Genomic DNA, 24,517 nt, shown 5'->3' on the forward strand with positions numbered 1-24,517 from the left:
GGAAAAAACCTGAACTACTTTAATGAAATATTAATAATAAAATAAAAAGAAAAGAATGAAATATATAAAATATACACAAAACTGTAGTAAGCTCCCAGGATGATGATCACGTTACCAGCAGGCATTGGGAAAGTCCCAGACTGGACTCAGCAATGGATGGGAACTGGATTCTGGATCTGGATTCAGGAAGGCACAGATTGGGATCAAAGGCAGATGAACAGACAGAGTCCTCCTCGGACGCCAGCTATTGAAGAAAGAGGCTGACCCATTGATCCCTCAGCTTTTATTCTGAGCATGGGGCAGATGGGATGGAATACCCTCTTGGTTACATTTGGGTCACCTATCCTGAACTCTCCTCACTGTGGGTGCGACCTCTTTATGCTTTCCCACTTTTGTCCCTCCAATGGGGCAAATAACAAAAGTTATCTGGCCTTGGTTGTTATAGTGGTAAGTATAAGCAAGAGCCTCTCTGCGTACCATCCCTTGGTCTTATCGCTCTGAGAATGAACAGTGTCTCCATAAGGCTCAGCTAAAAGGTAAAATTAATGAACAGAAAATTGGTTCACCTCAAACCAGGACAGTGACCTGGATCCCTCCAGATCCCTGCCTTTGGCCCTTCTGAACAACCTAGCATAACCTTTGTGTGTTCCTACAGTCCTCTTCATACATTCCCACAAACCCCATTCACTATCCCACAAGGAGTTTGCTCTTTACAGGAGACCAAGGATCATTTTATCCCTTTGTGATAGGGCCTTTCTTGAGCCTCTCCCAAGTTAAACCAAAGGAAGATCCTTCAGTGCCCATCCACCGCTGACCCAAGAGCTCTGGTCTCTGTTAACTGCTGCTTGAGACTCTGGAAGCCAGGTTGCTATTGAGGGGCATCTTGAAATTTCTATGAAGCCGGATGGGATCCACCTAAGGGAGGATCCAACTGAGGGAGTTGGTGAATGTGCTCACAAAGCCACTTTCCATCATTTATCAGCAGTCCCGGCTAACCGGGGAGCTCCCAGTTGATTGGAGGTTAGCAAATGTGACGCCCATCTACAAGAAGGACTGCAAGAAGGATCCGGTGAATTACAGGCCTGTCAGTCTGACCTTGGTGGTGGGGAAGGTCATGGAGCAGATCATCTTCAGTGCCATCACGTGACGCGTACAGGACAACCAGCTGCTCAGGCGCAGTCAGCATGGGTTTACGAAAGGCAAGTCTTGCTTGACAAACCTGATCTCCTTCTATGATAAGGTGACCCACTTAGTGAATGATGGACAGGCTGTGGATGTTGTCTGCCTAGTCCTTAGTAAAGCCTTTGACACCATTTACCACAGCATTCTCCTGGAGAAACTGGCTGACCGTGGCTTGGATGTGAGTACACTTCACTGGGTGAAAAACTGGCTGGATGGCCCAGAGTTGTAGTGAACAGGGTTAAATCCAGTTGGCAGCTGGTCATAAGTGGTGTTCCCCAGGGCTCAGTATTGGGGCCGGTTCTCTTTAATATCGTTATCAACAGTCTGGACAAGGGGATTCAGTGCACCCTCAGTAAGTTTGCAGACGACACCAAGTTGGGAGGGATGTTGATCTGCTTGAGGTAGGAAGGCTCTACAGCCTTCCTGGATCGATGGACCCAGGCAATGGTATGAGGTTCAACAAGGCCAAGTGCCGGGTCCTGCACTTGGGTCACACCAACCCCATGAACGCCTCAGGCCAGGGGCAGAGTGGCTGGAGAGCTGCCCGGCGGAAAAGGACCTGCGGGTGTTGGTTGACAGTTGGATGAATATAAGCCAGCAGTGTGTCCAGGTGGCCAAGGTGGCCAATTGCATCTTGACTTGTATTAGAAATAGTGTGGCCAGCAGGACTAGGGCAGTGATGGTCCCCCTGGACTCGGCACTGGTGAGGCCGCGCCTCAAATATTGTGTGCAGTTTTGGGCGCCTCACCACAAGAAAGACATTGAGGTGCTGGAGCGTATCCAAAGAAGGGCAACGAAGCTGGTGAGGGGTCTAGAGCACAAGTCTTCTGAAAAGCATCTGAGCCAACTTGGGTTGTTCAGCCTGGAGAAAAAGAGCCTGAGGAGAGACCTTACTGCTCTCTACATCGACCAGAAAGGAGGTTGTCGCGAGGTGGGGGTTGGTCAGTAACAGGCGATAGGACAAGAGGGAACAGTCTCAAGTTGCACCAGGGGAGGTTTAGACTGGATATAAGGAAAAATGTCTTCACTGAAAGGGTTATCAAACATTGGAACAGGCTGCCCAGGGAAGTGGTTGAGTCGCCATCCCTGGAAGTATTTAAAAGACATGTAAATGTAGTGCTAAGGGACATGGTTTAGGGGTAACTTGGCAGTGCTAGGTTAGTGCTTGGACTTGATGATCTTAAAGGTCTCTTCCAACCAAAATGATTATATGATTCTATTATATGACATGCTGCAGAATGGGACTTTCAGGAGCATCCTGAAATCCAGCCAAGGCAGGGGCAGAGTCCTGCACATTGGGGTGCAGTAAACCCAAAAGCCCCGTGCAAAGCGTCAGCTAGGGGCCAAGTGATCAGAGAACAGCTTTGCAGAAGAGGCCACAGGGCTCTTGGTGAGGAAGCTGAAGAGGAGTCAGCTGTGTGTGCTGGTGGCAAAGGCTCCCATCCCAAAGGGGACTGAAGCAATCGAGATCTGTGGGAATCCAGACCCCAAGCCCACTCCTGTCCCTGGGCTCTGGAGGAAGGCTGAATCAGGGCTTTCCAGTGGAGAAATATGGCTGAGAAGGAAAGCCTGATCCTTCAAGGTGAAGAAGCTAGGATCAGGCTGTCCCTATTTCCCTACCAGAAAGGTGAAGAGAAAAGAACAAAGGTACAGCTGGAGCCAGAGGAGTGCAGCTGGGGCAGGGGCTTGTTGACCCCTCAGGGAACAGAGGAGGGAATGATATGCCCTCATGCTTGTCTGGATGATACTCGGATGTCGGCCCAAATTTGGTCTTCTACTTTCTCAGTAAAGGAGAACTGTCATTTAAGAAGTTCACACAAATAAGGTCACCAAACCATTTATCATGAAGGGAAAGGCCAACCCATTGCATTTTTCACAGTCTGTCCTCTACAAGAGTATTTATTTATGAGAACTCTCCTCTTTCATCCCTGCGCTAGTTTCAAGTAGGCGCAGTGGCACACACTTCTGGAGGTGTGCCCAGTATTCAGCACTTGCCCTTGTGAAAGACTTGCAAGTGGTTTGTTCCTACTGTCACCCTCACGCCAGGAGTTCTGGGTGCAGGCCTTTGCTTTCCTGAGCACCTTCCAGAGGGCCTCCCTGACCTCCCTGTTCCTCAAACTGGAGATGAGGGCGTTAATCAGGGGTGTGAGGACAGTGTAGAAAAAGGAGAATACTTTGTTGAGCTGCCTCGGTGGAGTTGTCCTGGGCAGCATGTAGACAATGATAAGAGTGCCATAGAAGAGAGTGACGACAGTAAGGTGAGAGGAACAGGTGGAGAAGGCTTTTTGCCTGCCCTGATGGGACGGGATCCTCAGGATGGCAGCTATGATAAACACATAGGAGGCCAGTGTGAACAGAAAAGGGAATACTGCATCCAAGAAGACAAAGATTAAAGCTGCCCCTGTAAGCACGTTGGTGTCACTGCAGGAGAGCTCCATCAACGGAGTAAAATCACAGAAGTGGTCAATTGCCTTGGGGCTGTAGAACTTCAACTGAAATAAGAGGAAGATGAGTACTGCAAATAGCAGCAATCCCCCCAGCCAAGACGCAGCTGCCAACTGGAGACTCACCTTCCAGGTCATGTGGCTTGCATAGAGTAAGGGCTGGCAGATGGCCAAGTACCGATCATAGGGCATGGCTGCCAGCAGGTAACACTCAGTACCAGCAGAAGTGGAAAAAAAGTAGAACTGAGCCATACAGCCATGAGCAGAGATGGTCTTGTCCCCAGTCAGGAAGCTGGCCAGCAGCCGGGACAAGATGGTGGAGCCGTAGCAGATCTCCAAGGAGGACAGATTGTCCAGGAAGAAGTACATGGGGGTGCGCAGATGCTGATCTGCCATCACCAGCACAACAATGAGGATGTTCCCAAAGACAGTCACAGTGTAGATGACAAGTGAAAGGATGAAGGGCGGTGTCTGGAGAGAGGGATCATCACTCATTCCCAGCAGCAGGAACTCCACTGGTGGTGTCCCATTGACCCATTGCCCTCCATCCATGCTGTGGTGTTTCTCTTTTATTTCTGCAGTTCCCAAGAAGAGGAGCACCAAGAAGGAATGTGTATTTCTGTCTTTACTTTTAAAAAGATTTTTTTAAAGAAATCTCTTCACATTGACTCTGTGGACTCTGTGCCTAGAGACAGCAGCAAAACTGTTTCTTCCAGAGACCTCCTCATACCAAGGAGTTGAGCTGCCCTGTAGAGCTGCATGTTTCTCACTACAGAACAAAACCAAAACGTGCACTTGGTCTCTCTGAGAGAGCTTTCCTTCGTGTGCCCAAATTTGCTCCCAGGAAGACCCAGTTTAGGTATCAAGGACAGAGGTCCTTCTGCTCTCAGGAGAGAGAAAGGTATTGGATATAACACACTCCTTTCACTCTGAAAGTCCTTTGTGTGAACTATGCGACACCAGAGACCCTTCTCCCTCCGAAGAAGAGGATGGACGCTGCACAAAGCAAGTGGTCCCAGCACTTCATGTAGGAGTCCCCCCAAAGCCACTTACTTCCCACACTGACCCAGAACAATCACTTCCACTGGCAAACTGAGTCTGGAATTCCTGCCTTGGAGAAACAGCAGGGTGGGGCTGTCGATGCTGTGGGACTCTCTGAGAGGATGCCTAAAATCACTTTGTGTATCAAACCATGGAGGAAAAACTGGTACAGAAGTTGAAAAACTAAACAGGAGGAAAACCATAACTGAGAGAATCGGGAAACAGGAGAGACTGTGCAGGAAGGAAGGGAAAGGGACAGGGAGGATCATTTCAGTCATGTCTTTCCCTCTTCGTTGGTGGTTCCTGAGGGCTTTGGGGCTGCCTCCCTACACATCCCAGACCAGTAGCAGGACCTCATGAGGTCATCCCAGCCATCTGTGCTCACAGGGCTCACTGCCCAGCATTGCTGGGCACTGGCAAGGGTGTCCCCAGGGTGCCTGGGGGTGAGGTGGCACAAGAGCAGGGTCGGGGGCGTGTAAAAGTGCACAGAACATGCCTGAGAGTGCAGCCAGGGGAAGTCCATGCCTGAGAAACATCCTTCTGCTCAGCACTCCCTGGAAGAGGGATCCCTTGAAATCCCATCTCCTGGTCTGGATGAATTGCTTCTGCAGGTGATGATGACAGACACCATTAGGAGAGGTTACTAGAGTCACTGCAGAGTCACTAATGTCTCCAGCCCTCCTCACAGACTAGAAGTGAGAAACATGACCACTGTAGATCAAAACCTACATGATCATCATACAATCAGAGAAAAAGTAAAAAAAAAACAGAAACAAAGCAGCAATTTGCGTGGCAAAATGAAGGTCACAGGCAGTCTGGCTGAAAACACCCTGCCCAGACACGTCTTCCATCCCAGCCAAGGCAGTGAGTGCCCAGGGATGGTCAAACACACCCCAGCCCAGCTGTAACCCAGCACCACCAGCTCCTCCCAAGCTTCTCTGGTCCATGGTGCCTGGACTCAGGGTCTCTGGGGGAAGGAGAGGGCTGGGGTTGGAAGACATGCAGGAAAGGACAGGACCCTGTTCTCCCCTTACAAGTTTCTTCTTTTGAAAGATCCAGCAGTTTCATCAACAACACCCAGACTTTACTTAGAATCTAAGAATCATAGAATCATAGAATGATTCCACCCTTCCACCCTCAGCATCTTCAGCACCTACCTCAGCATGAAGGGGTGAATTCTGTGCTGACAGTGGCTGGAAATGAGGACTGAGGTCAGGGTCTCACTCTCTGCTTTTTCTCCACCATGCTGTTCCTTTCCCTGGGCTCTCTGCAAACCAGAGTGTCTCAGCCCTGTCAAAACCCTGTCTCTGCCCTTGCTGTCTTCCCCCAGCAGCTCCTGCAGTGACTTTTCAGCAGCACCCAAATGCTCCTGTTCTCCAGTGTGTCCTGGGGTTTAGAGCAGTGTTCAGTCTCCCACATGTTTTTTTTCTCTGTGTCTCAGCTCTCCCTAAGGATTACTCTTAATAAACATCTCAAGAAAGGGCTGAGCTCCCCTAAAACCTCTAGGGTAGACTTGAAACCTGCTCTTTCAAAAAGGGAAAGTGAGGCAGAGCAGTGAGCACGGGCATGTCTGAACTTGGTTATCGGGAACACAAGACACGATGGGATCCCAGAAATGGTATTCAGCCCCTCTCCTCACAGATGACTGCGCTGTCATTGACTTTTAGACTAATACAGCCCTGGTGGCCTGAGCTGGTCCCTCCAGCTTGTTCCAGTGGCCAGTAGGGAGGAAGAGGCAGAGCCAGAGCCAGGAGCATTTTCTCCAGCCACAGAGACTTGCCCTGTTGGATGGGTTGAGTCCTCCTCAGGTGACAGGCTCTGTTCCCTGTTGGAAGAGGGCCTCCGAACCTCTCCCTGAGGCACAAGGGCCTGGAGCGTGATAGGATGAAGGGATGTTATGTTCTCTGAGGTGCTGACTGGAGAACAAGGATCATGTCTCGTCACCCCCAGGCCATGTTCCTCTTCATGCAGCCCTCAGTGCTGTGTGCACTCCTCGCTGCTTGAGCACACAAATGGCTAACAGCCACCTTGCTGTGCACCACAGCACCAGGGGCCTTTCCACAGAGCTGCTCCCAGTCCTGCTGATGTCAGGGCCCCAAGGGCAATAACAGGACCTGGGACCTGCCTTGTCCCTGTGGACCTGCCTGTTGAGTACTGGCCTCTCTCTGACCCTCATTACCCTCATTGAATCTAATCCTGATTTGCTCATCTGTGCTCCTGTCTTGATCTTGATCCTGCCGCATCACCACAAAGCCATCTGATGATCTGGACTCCCAGTTGACCCAGGCCGCCATCTCCAGGCCTGCCCCAGTCCTCTTGCTAGGTAGATCCCTGCCCTGGTGGCTGTGCTCCTGTGCTGGGTTCACAGTTCTCCATCCCTTAGAAGCTGGACCTCTCTGCTCCCCAAACATGGTATGACATATTTTCACTTAAGGATATTTCTGGAACTGAGATTTCTTTTTTCAACCTCTCAGCACAGGGAATAACTGAACATGGGAAATGAGGTCCTCTCACCCCAAGCTGTTGGACACTTTCCATTAAGGAAGAAGCATGAAAAAAATCCCTGAAAGGGCCTCCTTTACTCAGCTGGTGCCCCATAGAGTCCAGACTGCAAAGGGCCCTGAGGCAGACGCCTTTGTCCCACCTGGGGGCAGTGGGTTGTGTGGGCCCAGGGCCAGCCCCATAGAGAGGTCCCATAGAGAGGCCAATCCACACTCAGACACTTGCTTTTCAGCTCAGGTTTTCCCCTTGCCCTTTCCCTCTTGCAGGTACGGTCCCACCTGGTCTCATTCCTCACTGACTTGGCCCTGATCCCAACCTCCTGACTTGCCTTTCACAACCCACCTCAAACCTGTCCCATTATGACTGACCTACTGAGTACTGACTGGGCTCTCGGCTGACCCCTGCAGCCATCACCACAACTGGTCTGTACTTCTTGGTCCAGTGCTGTCCATCACCAGACCTTGTCCCCTCATTTGACTCACCAGAAGGAGGACAGATGTGCAGGCATCCTACCAGTTGCCCTTCCAACCTAGAGGAAATGTCAACCTTCCAGCCTCCTGGGCATGGCTGGAGAGAGGAGCCTGAAGTGCAGGAACAGCCTTCCAGTACCTAAATGAAGCCTACAGGAAAGATGGGGAGGGACTCTTTATCCGGGAATGGAGCGATAGGACGAAGGGTAACAGTTTCAAACTGAAAGAAGGGAGACTTAGATTAGGAAGAAATTCTTTGCTGTGAGGGTGGTAAGCCCCTAGCCCAGGTTGCCCAGAGAAGCTGTGGCTGCCCCATCCCTGGAGGTGTTCAAGGCCAGGTGGGACGGGGCTCTGAGCAACCTGGTCTAGTGGGAGGCGTCCCTGCCCAGGGCAGGGGGGTGGAACTAGATGATCTTTAAGGCCCCTTCTAACCCGAACCATTCTATGATTCTGTGAACAGGAGGGATTGAGTTCACTCAACTTTATGGTCAGAGGTGCACCCGTGCTTCTGTATTCTCCAGGTAATATAAGGCTCTCACAAGACTTTCCTGGAAACTCTTGAAAACATGTCCACTTGTGGCTCCCTGTATGCTTGCTCCCTGGACTGCAAGGAGAAGATACCCTGTCTAGAGGGAAGAACAACTTTCCCTTGAATTACAGGTTCACCCTCAGTGAGCAAGAGATTTTAGTCTCTGTCCATCTTGTCTCTCTGAATGCATCACCATGACTTCCAAGGAGCCTGACGGTTCCAACAGATGAGAAGAGCAGCCCAAGAGGGCAGGATGGTGGAACAGTGGCTCTGAGCAGCCCCAGTAAGCACAGAAGGCAGCACATCCACAGTCATGGCCACCAGCCAGATTTGCAAGGAAAGCAAAAGCTTTGTGGTTTAACCCCAGCCATCATCTAAGCACTACACATCCGCTCGCTCACACGCACCTCAGTGGCATGGGGGAGAGAGTCCAAAGAGTGAAAATGAGAAAACTTATGGATTGAGATAAAGATAGTTCAATAGGTAAAACAAAAGCCACACATGCAAGCAAAGCAAACCAAGAAATTCATTCACTACTTCCCATTGGCAGGCAGGTGTTCAGCCATCTTCAAGAAAGCAGAGCTCCATCACATGCAATGGTTACTTGGGAAGACAAATGCCGTTAACTCCATACACCCCCGCTTCCTTCTCCTTACCCCAGCTTTATAGGCTGAGCATGACATCACATGGCATGGAATATCTCTTTGATCAGTAGGGGTAGGCTGGTCAGCTGTCCCAGCTGTGTCCTGTCCTGTCTTCTTGTGCACTCCCAGGCTCCTCGCTGGCAGGGCAGTATAAGAAGCTGAAAAGTCCTTGACTCTCTGTAAGCAGTGCTCAGCTTACACATGAGTGAAAACATCCCTGTATTATCAACACCGTTTTCAGCACAAATACAAAACATAGCCCCATAATAGCTACTGTCAAGAAAATTAAGTCTATCCCAGCCAAAACCAGCCCACTAAGGCACTCGAGCATGGTTGACACCTCCATGGGGATCCTTCCACCAAAGCTGAGGAGAAGAGGTGCTTCTTCTGTAACTATCTTTGCAAAGATGATCCTCAGCACCTCAAGTTGCTTTTCTTGGGTTCGCCCATCGTCCTATCTTGGATTTGGACTGAGGATTTGGCCTGAACGAGTGACTTCCAAACCTCCTACAATACCAAGACAAACAATGGCTCATAAATGAGTTCCCGCTGGAATGGGGCCTCTGGAGATCCTCTGTCCCAGCACACTGTTGTAAGCATGAACAGAGATTTGGTTGTCCAGGTCCCTGCCAGGCTTAGCCTTGAGCATTTCCAGCAGGAGGTGAGGATTCATTGTGATCCCAGTAACAAAGGCACCCAGACTCTGTTAGGTGTCATTCACAATCCTATTTCTCAGAGCTATCAGAAGAATAAGAGAACACAGATAATCTTACATCCCTTCAGGTGCTGGGAACCTGGAGTGGTGCAGTATCAAACATGACTCCAACTCACGTGCAGCACGCTGAGCAGACACTGTCCACAGAAGAGAGTGTCTCTCTTTGAGTCATTCAAGCTATTATAGAGCTTTCTTACAAGAAAACAACTCTATTTGTCATTTCTATTGTGGTGGACTGACTGGTTTGCCCCCAGGTGCCCACCAAGCCACCCTATCGCTCTCCCTCCTCCACAGGACAGGAGGAGAAAATATGACAAAAAGCTCCTCAGTTAAGTTAAGGACAGGGAGATCACTCACCAATTACCCTCATGGGCTGAAAAAACTTGACTTGGGGAAATTAATTTAATGTCTTGCTAATTAAACAGAGCAGGATAATGAGAAATAAGAACAAATCTAAAAACACTTTCCCCCTATCCCTCCCTTCTTCCCAGGCTCAACTTCACTCCTGACTTCTCTACCTCCTTCCCAGTGCAGGGGGATGGGGAATGGGGTTGCCATCAGTTTATGACACTTCATCTGCTGCTCCTTCCTTTATAACACAATCTCTGCTGCTCCTTCCTCCTCACACTCTTCCCCTGCTCCAGCGTGGGGTCCCACCCATGGGAGACAGTCCTTCATGACTTTCTCCAATGTGGGTCCTTCCCACAGGCTGCATTTCTTCATGAACTGCTCCAGCGTGGGTCCCCCATGGGGTCACAAGACCTACCAGGAGCCTACTCCAGCGTGGGTTCTCCACAGACTGCAGCTTCCTTCAGGGCACATCCACCTGCTTCGATGTGGGGTCCTCCTAAATATAGGGGGTGTGAATAAAAGTAGGTGCGGGAAACAGGTTTTTGAAGTGACACTACAGTCAAAGGGGAGGTAGCCAGTGCGGATGCTGGAGACTGGCAGGAATTTGACCTCAGTGTGCGTTTCTGCTTTCACTGGAAGTCTCTGAAATACCTCCAAGGCGCAGGGGCTGGTAGATCTGCCCCAATAAAACCTGAGCCCTCCAGGAACAGAGACATGACATTCCAGAAGACACGTCTGGAAACAATCAGAGAAATGTGGCTGTTCGGCTGCCTGTAAGAACCCTTCCGCCAGAACAGGAGCCTGGCATGGCTAAGTAAGGTGGAAAAGTTTGCCACGCAGACATCTCAGGGTGAGTGAGATCTGCTTGAGAATGTCCTAGACCAAAAATTGTGCAGAGGAATCATGTTCTAGTGCAGCCAGTGGCAGCCTGTATTTGGTTGACCCTGGCCAGCTGCCAGACACTAACCTAGCTGCTCTCTCACTATCCCTCCTCAAACAGGACAAGAAAATAAGATGGAAAAGATCTTATGGGTGGAGTTAAAAGGGAGATTACTTGCCAGTTATCATCATGGGCAAAATAGAATTGACTTGGTGAAAATTAATTTAATTTGTTGCCCACAGAAATAGAGTTGGGCGGTGAGAAACAAAGAGAAAACTAAAACACCTTGTCCCCACCCCTTTCTTTTCCCAAGACACAACCTCACTCTTCATTCCTGACTCCTCTACTTCCTCCCTGCTGAGCAGCGCAGTGGGATGGGGAATGGAGGGTTTCAGTCAGTCCATAACAGTTCCTCTCCGCCGCTTCTTCCTCCACATACTTTTCCCCTGGACCAGAGTGGGCTCTTCCCAAGCCACAGAGAATAAGAAGAGCAAAAGTGACAAAACTTGTTAGCCAAGATAAAGAAACAGTGAACCACACATGGTGTCTTTGAGAAATAACCACGTAAATGTAAATATTCACTTTGAGTGACTTAGTCCAGGCCTTATAGTTAGGGAGGCTGAATCCCAAACCCTTACAAATATCTAACACCTACTGAAGGGTCTCCCCTCCCAGCTGCCCAGCCGTGGCCCCTACGTGATGAGCACCCTCTGCTCTTGGCTGTAGAAGCACGGCAGCAACATGGCTGTGGCCTGGGCTCCTGTGTATCAGTTGGCATCCTGCTCACCCCAGGATGATTTGGCTGGCTCTCTCCCTTGTGTTTTTACACCACCTGGACCTGTCGCTTCACCTTTTATGTTTAAAAAACCAAAACAAACAACTCAGAGAATAAACCTGGCAATTCTGAGAGAAATGCTGTCAGGTGTAGACATTGTTTGATACCAAACAAATAATACCAAGAGAAAAGGCATTATTCTAAAAATCCCATGCAAGAAGCTAAATGTTGAAGTTACAGCATTTATTTATTTATTTATTATTTTTAAGGTAAGAATGGCTGACAAGACTAAAAGTAGATAACTTTGGTTATCTAATGAAGAAGATGTACATTCCACCATTACTGTTATTAGCGATAGCAGCACTAACTCTAAAACCTCCCTGAGAACTTTTTAATCTTTCCTCTGCTGCACAGGTCAGCCTGCTTAGGCCCGAAGTGGATGACCTCAACCCTTCCAATCGCCGTTGCTCCCAGCACTTTTTCCATAGGAGATAGAGGTGTAAAATAACCAATGACACTGCTGGGATGAAGTTCCTCAGCCAGGCCACAGGGAGGACAAGTCCTCTCCTGAACCCTTTGCAGGGCTGGCAGCATCTGGGAGCCCCACAGGAGAAGGGAGCATGTGGAGGAGGTTCTGGGGCCCTGTAGAGCATTGTCATACCCATAGGGGTCCTCAAACATGATCCCTGACTTCAAAGATCCAGCCCAGCTTCTTGTTGTTTGAACAGGCAAAGAGACTGCCCCGGACGCTCCTTCCAAACCCAAGCCCTTATATCAGCCATTTCCAGACCTGGCCATTGATCACAGAGCAGGTGAGGTCTGTTCTTTGAGATGTGATCAGCTTCATTCTCCTTCTGGGCTTCAGTGCCTGTATTAGGTGAATAGTCAATCCTGCCTGGTTCCTCTCCCAGTCCAGACCCTGGCAGACCCCAGAGCACGATAGAAGCAGTGCTGGCCACGGGCTGGGCACCGGGGGGAGCTCTTGTGCTCTGAAAAATGTCCTTCAAGAGCTGCCAGCGGCCGTTCGCTTCCTTTGTCCCTGAGGGCAGTTTCCCAGGGGGTCCCATCTGCTGTCTTAAAATTCAGGGTCCTGACTCTACTCTTCACCAAGCCCATATCCCTCAAGACTGTGAATTCCACCAGGGTTTGATCACTGCAGTCCAGGCTGCCACCAGTCTTGACATCTCTAGTTCATCTTTGTTGGTAAGCAACAGGTCCGGTAATGCTTCTGCTCTGATGGGACTGTCTGTCATCTAGATCAAGAAATTATCTTCAACTCTCTTCAAGACTGCTTATATCTTCTGTGCTGCTTTTCCAGCAGATGTCAGGATGAGTGGAGTCCCCCAGCAGGATCAGAGCCTGCAAGTGTGATGCTTCCTGTAGTTGAAGAATGCTTCATCTACAGGTTTCTCCTAGTCAGGGGACCTGTAGTAAACACCAACCACGAGGTTTCCTTTGTTATCTTGGTCCCTAGTTTTTACCCAGAAGCTCTCAACCTGTTCCTCGTTCTTTTCTCTGGCAGCTCTGGGCAGTCAATCCATTTTTTACAAAGAGGGTAATGCCCCCAACCCACCCTATCTTGACTGTCACTTCTGAATAATTTGCAATGCTCCAGTCGTGTGATTCATCCCACCATGTTTCACTGATTAGATTGTAGCTTTTTAGATGCACGGTGGCTTCCAGATTCTCCTGCTTGTTATCCGGGCTGTGTGCAGGGTGCCTACAGAGGCACTTCTGCTGGCCTATTGACGATGACACCTTTTTAGAGGAACACACCCTAATTCCTTTGAGGCATTTCACAGGTGTTTCCCTGTTGGTTCCAAATACACCAGCAGTTCCTGGCTCTTCTCTGTTGCTCAAAGCCCCAACCCCTTATCCTTCTTGATTTTTTCATTTTTCTTGACATTTTCAAAACATTTCTGTTATAGTCAGGACTGCATCATTAAAAAAAAGAGCATTTTGCTTCTTGCAGAGACCTGTGCCCTAAAAACGCTCCCGTCCCAGCAGTGTGCATTCCACAACTCACTAAAGAGTGAGTCAGCCAGCTGGGTTCTTCACAGTATCTTTTACCTGTTACTGGGAAGCAGGGCGACCAACTTCAGTGAAACATCATTTTTGTGTGGCCAGATTTGCACACTCCCGTTGGCTTAATGATATGGGACTCCATTTTTGGTGAAGAAAGGGAGGAGACAGGTCTCCTCAAACACCAGATACCTCAGTGCAGATATCCATCTCTAATCAACTAGTCTAGACTTTGCTTTAATGGAGAGAAGGAAGTTGTCTCAAATGAGGTGTTTGGAAATACTTTAACTGGTGACCAGCTAATGCTTCAGAAGAGCTCCCATAGGTGCTGGGTCAGGTTTCCAAGCAGCATACTGATACTTCAGCTACCCCAGGGCATCTTGGACGCTAACAGCTGCTGGATGTAGGCAAAGGAATCAAACAAATGGGTTTGCTCCATCAGCTTCCAAGGGGCTGAGATAAGGCTGACCAGCCTGTCATTCCACGGCTGCTCCTTCTTGCCCTTTTTGAAAATGGGTGCAATGTCTTGAACAGGGTCTTGATTTGAGAAGCACCTGCAGTAGGAGGAAGAGCCAAGTATCTGTCCAAGTAGGCTACTTGGATCTGGAACCTACTGGTCTCCAACTAAGCTCCAGACCCTGTTCAAGCCCCTACTCAGCTCTCGCCCCTGCTGGGGCTCCAGCTTGTCTCTGGCCCCTGTTTAGGCATCCGCAGCACTACTGCACCTGCTCTAAATACAAGAGATAGAGCAGGTAATTGTCTCTGCATCTTCCTTGGGGAGCTATTACCTCCTTAGCTCCAGTTCCTGCTTTGATGGCCATTCAGAGCTGGCATCTGTTGTGGCATCCACTTGTCTCTGGACATTTCACCAGCTTTGCTCCAGCCCCTAAACTCTGGTAACAATCTTGAATGAGTACTGTCTGAGACAGATCAAAGACCAGTGGCTGACCAAATAGGGGCTGAAGGTTGTGGCAGCCAGAGCAGAGGCTGGCACAGAGTTGGAGCCCAAGGACTACAGAGCTGAGTGCACAGCAAGGAGTGGCAGCAGCTTGTGGGAGCCCAAGGAGGGACTTCAGTTGAGTGGCATCATGAACCAGTAGAGATGTCGAAGCCCAAGAAGGGGCCAGAGCATGGGCTGGAGCTGAGTAAGAGCTTGAGCAGGGGCTGCATTTGAGTTGAAGGCTGAGCAGGGCCGATAGCCGAGTTGGTGTCTGAGCATGGGCCAGAGGAGAGTAAGAGCTTGAGGAGGGGCTGGAATTGAATTGGAGCCTGTCATACTTTAACTCTGGTAAGCAGCTAAGCACCATGCAGCCACACACTCACTCCCTCCCCAGTGGGATGGGGGAGAGAACTGGAAGGGTGAAAGAGGCTCAGCTTTGGGCTCTGCTTGGCTCCTAACAGTGCTCCACTGACCCAAAGATCAGAGCTCCTTTCTTGACCCCAGAAGCCCCCTCCCCATCCTGCCCTTGCCTTCTCCTCTCCACTCCTGGGCCCTTTTGTCCTGTCACCCTCATGCTCCCAGGCAGCCACTCACCTCGACCCCAGGCCCATGGGTAAGGGGAGGACAGACCCTTCCCTGTGGCCAAAGGGGCTCCTGGCTCCCTCTGCCACTACTCACAGATGCATGCAGAGCACCCCAACATCCAGTGATGCCCCCGTGTTGGGGGCTTGCTCAGTTTTCACCCTCCTCCTTGGCGTTGAGGGCTTTATCTTCATGGTGGGTGCAGCCACGGACAATGGTGAGCGCTCCCAAAACCCTGTCCATGAGCACGGGGGTATCTCCTCTGGGTGCTGCTCCATTGGCTCTGAGGGGGAGCAGAATGAAGTGAGTCTCCAGCATGGGACCCCAGTCCCAGGATGCGGGGGCCACCCCTCCCTCAGCGCAGAGCCACCGCTGCCCTCCTGCCCACTGTGACACCACGGGGACACAGCCACCACTGCCCTCCTGCCTGCTGTGACACCACGAGGACAGAGCCACCACTGCCCTTCTGCCTGCTGTGACACCACAGGGACACAGCCACCACTGCCCACCTGCCTGCTGCGACACCACGGGGACGCAAACATTGCTGCCCTCCTGCCTGCTGTGACACCATGGAGATGCAGCCACCTCTGCCCTCCTGCCTGCTGTGACATGAACAGGACACAACCACCACTGCCTTCCTGCCTGCTGCAACACCACGGGGACACAAGCCACTGGTGCCCTCCTGCTCACTGTGACACCATGGGGACACAGGCACAACTGCCCTCCTGCTCACTGTGACATGGCCATCACAGCACCGAGGCTATAAAACAAACTCACAGCATTTAACTTATGTGTTTGATTTCTCCCCAGATCCCGGTAATCGCGCTGCAAATATTGAGCAATACTTTTACATAGTGCCTGGCTGCAGGTTAAATTTGCCTGTTTGTACCCTGTTTATCTACCTATTTATCAATAACATGATGGCGAGCAAGCTCTCAATAAACATTACTGTTCTTCCTTCATCATTAAAAAGCTGTAGTTCAGCAGCTTGACTTGTCTGTTGCCTAGAAAAGAGCAAAAGTCCCCAAGCCCTCAAACAGTGTAAAATCAAGTCTCTGCAGCTTCCAGGCCGTCGGGCAGGAGAGTGCTACGGAGCTGCCTGGCTGAAGCCCCTGCAGCTCCTCGCAGTGCCGATGTCGTCCCTCTGTGGAAGATGCTGAGAGTGCTCTACAAAGGGAGAAACCTTCTAACAGTTTGGTTACAAGTATATCATTGCGGGCACATTAGCAAGGGATCAGTCCCCCATCACATAATCATTATAGACAAGTAACGAAGTAATCTCGGGAATGCTCACGGCTGGACCAGATCCTGCCAACTGTGAAACTGTTAAGGGATGTCAGGAGTGGCCGCCTCCTGCCTGGCCACTGTAGCCTGGTCGTCCCAGTGCCAAGGGACCCAGGGTCTCTGCCCAGGACGAGGGACAGGGCTGCTGCTTTCCCCTTTGCTGCTTCAACCAGCGGCGAAGCTGAGCACGTCTCCCAGAGACACACACGGACGCAGGACACAGAGAGGACACAGACATGGCTGGTCACACAGCCTGACACAGCCAAGACACTGCCGCCAGCAGCACCCGCACACAGGACCCCCATCACACACCAGCACCTGCAGCCATGTCCCCTCCTCCTCCGGGGCAAGCACCAGCAGACGGTCGCTCCTGCAGGCACACGGGCACGCTCGGGACCCTGAGCACCAGCACGGCGCCTCTGCCACCCGGGACCCCTGCCCGGACCCCAGCCCTCTAACCCACCCCATGGGTCCCTGACCTACCCCATGGGTCCAGCTCGGTGCTGCTGCTCCACACAGGCAGCATTCGCACCCCCGTCCCACGGGCACCCAACATCCACGGGTCCCCCCAGCTACCAGCACTGACTCCTGCCCACCTGCGACCCCAGCCTGGACCCGAGGCCCCCCTGCTCCTGAAGTTTGCTAGTGAATACACACACACCCCCCCAGCACATGTGGTTGGGGGGATACAGACCATTGGAACTGATTTCCCCAAACCACTTCCCTTTTTGCACTTTTTTACTCCTTCCTTGACAGAAGAGTTTTTTCTTCCTTCTTTTTCTTTATTTTCTTTTTTGTTGGTCTGAGCTTATCCAGGGTTGGACAGATGGCTGCATACGTCTCTCAAGAAATATTTATGTGCCAGGCAAGTGACAATTGCCCTGCTAGGTCTGTGGGTTCGGGGTATTTGCCTTAACCCTTCACCCTCTGGTGTTTTGAGACCCGCCCCACACTGATGACGCAGTTGAGGGCGTGCACAAGTGCTGCAGATCAGAGGTTGCAGTGGATGAAGGTGGCCGTCCATGTGCTGGAAGGGAGACATGGTAGCTCACCTGAGGCAGAAGGAAGAAGAAGGTGAGGAAGCAGGAGGTTACTGACAGCTTTTCTTTCTTTTTCTCTGCCTGCTCCCTGGAAAAAGCATGAAGCTCGCTCCTCCTCAAAAGGCTGAGAGCAGATTTCAAGTCCTAGGGCAAGGGGAGAAGGAGAGGAGGCCAGTGCTCTCCTTGCTGGGGGGAAAGCTGCAGGGCCCCCCTCCTGCCAATGCCACCCTTGCCCATTTTGGGGACTGCTGCCACGATTGCTCTGAGGCTCTATGTGCCCTCTTGATGAGGTGGGGTGGGTTGTGGCCCGCAGCTCAGGTAATTTGTTCTGCTCTGGGACGGAAGAATGTCCCCCTGTGGGACCTGGGGCTCCCCGGGAGGAGAGGGGGCTCCTTCCCAATGTCAAGGCAGGTTGATTTGCAGAGGACAGGGAACGTTCACAGTGCTCGTGTGGCACTACCAGTAGCAGAACTCTGCCTTATCTGCTAGGATTTTGGGCAGGCTCATGAGGGATCCGCTGCCACTGAGTGTTGTCTCCGGGACTCTGCCACACCGCTATGGTAATACTCATGTTCATTTTGCAGTTTCAGCTCCTAGTCCCGGAACATCAGCTGACAGTATGTGACATTTCAGCAGAAGCTACTATGCTACACGCAGCTATCTCAGCCAGGAGATAACGGTGCAGAGCCATCTGTGCATGTAGGGAATACAAGGGACACATCAGATCCTCCTTTTCTGTCAGAGTCTGAAGAAGAGAGGTGATTCAGTGGGTGTTCTCTAAGCAACCGACAGTATCACCCGCTTATTGCAGTGGAGGTTGGCTGGAGCTCTGCTCTCCGAGTCTGATTTGGGCCAGGGGACACACCATTAACCATGTGTCTTCCATTTGAGAAACGAAGGTGTAAGTCCTCTCCTGCTTTGGTAGAGAAGCCAGGGTGCTTTACGGAAAGAGGAGCATGCTTAGCAACTGTTTTCCAAGTAAATACTCACCAGTCTTTCCCACGAATGTGTTCTTCCTCCATTGGGTTCCTTCTGCCCTACTTGGTTAAACTTAATGGAGCCGTGTGAGGAGGAGCTGGTTCCCCCCACCTTCCCTAAATAAGAGGTAGATAGAATTGCTCAGGTGGTTACTCAGTGCAAGCCATTGTAAAGGTCTTTGGAAATCTAAAACCGTCGTGTAGAACAAGTGCTGCATACTGGGAATGTGTTGTGGGAATAATTTTGAGAGGCTAATGCGAAGTTTGCCTTTATTAGAAGGTGGTGCTCATGTTTCTCATTGGTGTAGATTACAGGCAGAAGTACAGAGACCATGCAGCAAGAGAGTTCTGCACTTCTAGAGAGGTGAACACTCGCCAGGCTGGGAACATGTCTCTAAGCAGGAGATATGCCAAGCTGATGAAGGTTGCAAAGACTCAGAACAGAACTGAACAAGACCACAAGGTCCTGTGTTCTTGACATGAGACATGAGGAGGCCAGTAGGGAAGGTGCTGACCCTACCATCACTGTGGAAACTCTTTTTCAGCCTGATAAAAGAGGGCAAATACCACAGATCTTTGTGCTAGTGGGAGCTGCAGGGATTGGAAAGACGGTGACATCAAGAAAGGTCATGTTAGACTGGGCAAACAGAGCCCTTTATGCGCAGTTTGACTATGCTTTCTACATAAGCTGTAGAGATCAACCTTTCCTAGCAGGAGGACATGCTGAGTCTGGGTGACTTGATGTCAGATTGCTGTCCTGATTGACAGGCACCGCTTAGAGACATCCTGGCTAATCCCCAGAAGCTTCTGTTCATCGTTGATGGCTTTGATGAAATGAGGTTTTCCTTGGAACAACCAAAATGTAATTTATGCTCAAGTGCTGAGGAAGAGAAGCCCATGGAAATTATTCTGAGCAGCGTATTGGAGAAGACTCTCCTTTCAGAGTCCTCCTTACTCATCACCACAAGACCAACAGCTCTTCAAAGCCTGGAGCAGTGTTTAAAGACAGAGTGTTTTGCAGAGATACTGGGGTTTTAGGAAGCTGAGAGGGAGGAATATTTCCACAAGTTCTTCATGGATGAAGACAAAGCAAGGAAAGCCATTAGCTTTGTCAAAAGAAATGACATTCTTTTTACCATGTGCCTTGTACCTGTCGCGTGTTGGACCATCTGTGCTGTTCTTGAACAAGAACTTGATGAAGGGAAAGATCTTTCACAGGCTCCTACAACAATCACAGAGCTGTAGGTGTCCTACCTTTCCAGATTACTCAAGTGTGGGAAAGAAGATCTGAAGCAGGATCTGAAGAAGTTCCTGGGCAGACTTTGCTGCCTGGCTGCTGATTGAATCTGGAAGCAGGAGATGCTCTTTGAGGAAAAGGAGATTGAGGAACATGTCTTAAATCACCCAGTTCTCTCCTCCCTTTTTATGAATGAGAGTGTTCTGAGAAAAGATTGGGAGTGCGTGACTGTCTACAGCTTCATTCATCTGAGTTTTCAAGAGTTTTTTGCAGTGTTGTTCTATGCACTGGGGGATGATGGGGATGCAAGGGGACACTCAAGGACTCCTGAGAAGACAATAAAGGTAGTGCTTGAAAATGAGAGTGAATGTAAAACACGTTTGATAGTGGTGTGATTCCTGTTTGGCCTGTTCAACAAGGAACTAAAGAAGAAGCTGAAGGAAATAACTGGATGTGAAACTTCACCTCAAATTGAGGAAGATTTGCTGAGGTGGATTCAGATAAGCCAAGGAGTAGCATCAGGTTCTGATAGAGTGATTTATGACTTGATTATATTTCACTGTTTGTTCGAGAGTCAAGACGAAACATTTGTGAGCCGTGCATTGGAGCCTTTCACGGGGATTGCTCTGAGAGACATCAGCCTGACCCTGATCAAAGGGTTTTCTCCTTCTGTGTCAAACACTGGAAGGGACTGGACTCCCTTCATCTTGAATGGTACTTCCTTACATGGGAAGACCATGAAAATGAGGTTATTCCAGGACCCCCAGAGAGACCTTGTTTGTAAGTATTGTATTGTTTGACCACCACAGTGACAAAGTTCCTTGAGCCACTAAGTTGGTCTTCTCTCCCTTTTTAATAACTAAAAATGCTAGAAAAATGGTAGTTTGCTTTCCCGTCAAACTAATGCTATTATAGCGAAGGGACTCTTCTCACGTTCCTATTAACAAAACTCTTCCCCCGACCCCTTCCTCATTTTATTCCGGATTGACTAAGGCTGTTGTGGAGACCATGCTGATGGAGTTGAGACCTGCTTATGTGAGCAGCTCCATAAAGGACCTGCGGAGCTGTGTAGCCATCCACTGTCTCTACAAAGCCTCTTCTAGGCCCAGGAAAGGACCAAGCCAGAGTGGTTTTTCCTCTGCAGGAAATACAGGTGCTTATCTCCACCACATTGCCCTAGTAGAGGGAGGCACTGCAAAGATATTTTTAAAAGCCTTTTCATTTGCACTTTCTGAAAATGCAAACCTGTTTTTTTTTTTTCACTACCCCTTTCCCTGTAGCCCTTGGTCTGAAAGGCTGGAAGGTTTGACTTGGATTCAGACAGGGACCTAGCAGAGAAGCAGAGCAAAAAGCTTGGACCACCCTGTTTGAGTCTGGAAGGGGTTAAGCTGCAGGCTTCTCCCTTGATGCACTTGACTCTGTTGGCGTCGTGCAGGCTGGCAGTCTGTGGTGGAGATCTGCTCACAAGAGTGCTATGCTTGATTGGGAAAAGGGCTCTGGTACCCAGCTAGGAGAGATCTGTTCACCTCTCAGCAGTATGGCAAGGCAAGTGCCCACGAGTCCTGAGTGAGCTGGAAGAGATGCTCAGCACAGCAGAAAACGAGCCCGGACTCCTGAGATGGGGCAAGAGATGTCTCATGTTGCAGAAGGCTTTTCAGGAGTTTGGTACTGGAAAAACCATAACCCCTGTAAAAGCATGTTTTTTGCCTCTATCCCCTCTCCTCTGTGGGGTGCAACCTCCTCATTGTGGTGAGGCTTTCTTGTGGCATTGGGCACTATCAAAGCACAGTCTTCTTTCACGGCACTGTAGGTGCACTTCCAAGGTCAGCAGTGGGACTGGTGAGGAGTTTGAGGAGGTGTGGTAGTATTGGGCACTACCCTGCACCTGTTTCCCCATCAGTGTCAGGAAGAGAGATCCCAGAGTTCCCTCCCCAACACCGAGGAAGTGTGGTGAAGAATGCCTCAACAGCACAAGCAAGTCAGATGCAAGCGCAGTGCGAGAAAACAGGTCTGTTGTCCTGCTCCACGTTGCAGTGATCGTGTGTGGGGCTGGTGAATGGGTACCCCCAAACAGCATGCCCACCTGGATTCTGGGCCAGCTGGGGCTCTGAGTGTCCACAGACCTGGTCAGATACAGCCCCTCACGGGCTGTATCCCATAGCCAGCCTTCCTGAGGTAGCTTCTTGCCCTTGTACTGGGGCTATTGCTCATGGCACCAGCTGTCAATACCAGGCTGGACTCGACCCCTGTGGTTTTTCCCTGTGAGAGGTGTGTCTGTTCCAGCAGCTCTGATAACCCCCGTCCCCTCTTTGGTGCGTCTCCCTGCAGCCTGTGGCAGTGCCAGCTCACCAGCCTCGTGTGCAGGGACCTGGCTGCAGCACTGAGCACCAGCTGGAGCCTGAAGAAGCTGGACGTGCAAGACAGGCAGATGGGAGACACTGGGCTGCGGCTGCTGTGCGAGGGGCTGAAGCATCCCTCCTGCTGCCTGGAGACACTGTGGTGGGAGACCCGGAGCTCCTCAGGGTATTTCCCTGGGCAGCACTCTGTGGGGCTGGGGCTGGGGCTGGGCAGCTGCTTCTGCCAGCTGGGATGTGGAGATGGAAGCGGTGTCTCCCAAATGGTGCTCATCAGAGAGGTGCGCTGAGAGAGGATATAACACCTAAGAGGGAAGGCAGCTCTTCCGCGATGATGGGGTGGGTGAAAGTGCTGCTGAGCTTGAGGTCCCCACTGTTGTACTGGGACAGGGGACATGGCTGAAGCTAGGGTGGTCGCATGGAGCTAATGTGGGAGGAAATGGATCCCAAAACACAGGCAGGTGGACTGGACAACTAAAATGGTCTTGCTTGCCCTCTCTTCCATGCAGGAAAAGAACAGCTGGGCAGAAGAAGGATGTCCTGGAGAGGCCAGTGGAGGTCTTTACATCAGCCTTTGCATGGCGGGATTTTGCAACCCTGCCATGAATGAGCAAGCCCAGCAGTAAGGGTTGGGTTGGCAAAGGGGGAGTTAGTGTTGTCACGTTTTCAGTTGAAGGAGTGCATCCTTACGTGTATGTCCTGAAGGCAGGCAGGGTCTGAAGGATTGTAGGAATAGGCCTGTTTTCCAGACTCTCCACAGCTCCAGCCATTTGCAGAAGGGCAGTTAACCAGCAGGGTCTTGCCCAGATCCAGAATCATAAAGTACTTTAGGTAGGAGGGTCCTCCAGAGGTCATGTAGGACTTCTTCACATTCAAAGCTGGGCTGCCATAATGAGTTGTTCAGGGTCCTGTCCACTGGGTTAGGAATGTTTCCAAGGATGAGGATCCCACAGTCCCTCCGGGGTCTTGTTCCATTGTTTGACCACACTTATGGTGGAGGGACGGGGGACAGAGAGATCTGAAGTCTAATGAGTTTCCTGTGTTGCGACTCGTGGCTGTTGCCTCTTATCCTTCCATTAGGCAGCACTGAGAAGAGCCCTTTGTTCCCTTCTGGAAAGAAATGGGTTCAGAGGAGGCCAAGGGCTGGGCTTGGAGCAGGCGGTGGCTCCAGCGCCGAGCCCTTGGCCAAGCACTGGATCCCATGAGTGTGGGCAGGGTTTCTGGCCGTGGTGTGTGGGCATAGGCCCTTTGAGAGGCACGTGGGTGGTTACATCTCTCCGGGTGGCTGTGATGGTCTTGTGGCTCCTTTTCCTGCATCTCCCTTGCAGCCTGCGACATTGCCAGCTGACCAGCGCCGGCTGCGGGGACCTGGCTGCCATGCTCAGCACCAGCCCACGTCTGCGGGAGCTGCACCTGGGTGATAATTATTTTGGAGATGCTGGGGTGCGGCTGCCGTGAGAGGGGCTGAAGCAACCCACCTGCCGGCTGGAGATCATGGGGTGAGGGACCCAGGGCCCCCTGGGGCATTTCCCGGGCATTTCCCTTGATGGGGTCTGGGATGGCACTGGAGCTGGGACGTAGGGATGGGGAGAGGCTGCCATGGAGGTGAGCCTGCAGCGCTGGCTCCCTGCTCATCCCATGCTCCCCACCTGCCTGCACGGGGAACGAGAGGAGTGTGTGAAAGTGGTGCCCTTCCAGGTGCCTGTTTCCCCAGACCTGGTGTCTGCTGAGCCCGGGGTGTTCAGTCCCACGTGAGCAGGCACCAGAGGAGGGCAGAGGACACATCCTTGTGAGAAGTCCCTCTTCTGCCATGGGCAAGTCATCCTGGGCTGGGCCACAAGGCTCCCTCCCCGTCCTTGCCTTTACTCCCATCTCTACATTGGCTGCTGTGTTGAGCGTTGGGGCTCTTGTGCAGGCCCTGTGCCATCTCTGCCACCTCTGCCTGGGTGTTTGAGCCATTTTGGGCATCTCCTGTGGCTCTAGAGTGCTCTGCCAAGCCATGGGAATGAGCGGCACAATTACTGCTTCCCTGGTGGGATCTTAGTGGGTGCCCACTGAGAGGACTTTGTGAACAAAACAAAGTGCCCAGAAATTCTAAATTTGTTTTGTCTGTAGCCTTGGGGAGAGCCCAGTGACTGGGGAAGCTCAGGGTCGTGGACTAGTGGGACTGAACTGGGAAGGCTGGTGGGTGGGTGGGTATGGCTTGTCTCCTGGTGGCTGTGACAGTCCCACAGCTCCTGTGTCCCTCCCCTGCAGACTGCAGTGGTGCCAGATCACCAGCTTGGCTGCCGTGCTCAGCGCCAGCCCGAGTCTGTGGGAGACACTGGGGGGCAGTTGCTGTGCGAGGGGCTGAAGCATCCCTCCTGCCGGCTGGAGAGGCTGTAGTGAGGGACTCAGGGCTCCCTAGGGATTTTCACATGCTGTTAACACTCCCTCTCCCATCAGTCCTTTTTCCCCACAGCCTTCTTGGCCCTGGGGCTGCCATCACAAATTTCAGGGCCCAAGTACAGGCCTTGTACCATGATGGGCCCAAAGTAGTGGGAAGGAT

At 51.2% G+C, this 24,517-nt stretch overlaps 1 protein-coding gene and 1 pseudogene across 1 annotated transcript; one reads left to right on the forward strand and one right to left on the reverse strand.

Moving 5' to 3' along the window:
- Positions 1-3,104: 3,104 nt before the first annotated feature.
- Positions 3,105-4,178, reverse strand: LOC128903433 (olfactory receptor 5B21-like). Its single transcript, XM_054187444.1, has one exon. The coding sequence runs from the start codon at positions 4,176-4,178 to the stop codon at positions 3,105-3,107; it is 1,074 nt and encodes a 357-aa protein (XP_054043419.1).
- A 14,679-nt stretch (positions 4,179-18,857) lies between these two features.
- On the forward strand, positions 18,858-23,427 carry LOC128903434 (NACHT, LRR and PYD domains-containing protein 3-like; annotated as a pseudogene).
- The last annotated feature ends 1,090 nt before the right edge of the window (positions 23,428-24,517 follow it).

This window comes from Rissa tridactyla, unplaced genomic scaffold (genome assembly GCF_028500815.1).
Source record: "Rissa tridactyla isolate bRisTri1 unplaced genomic scaffold, bRisTri1.patW.cur.20221130 scaffold_33, whole genome shotgun sequence".
NCBI classification, from domain to species: Eukaryota; Metazoa; Chordata; class Aves; order Charadriiformes; family Laridae; genus Rissa; species Rissa tridactyla.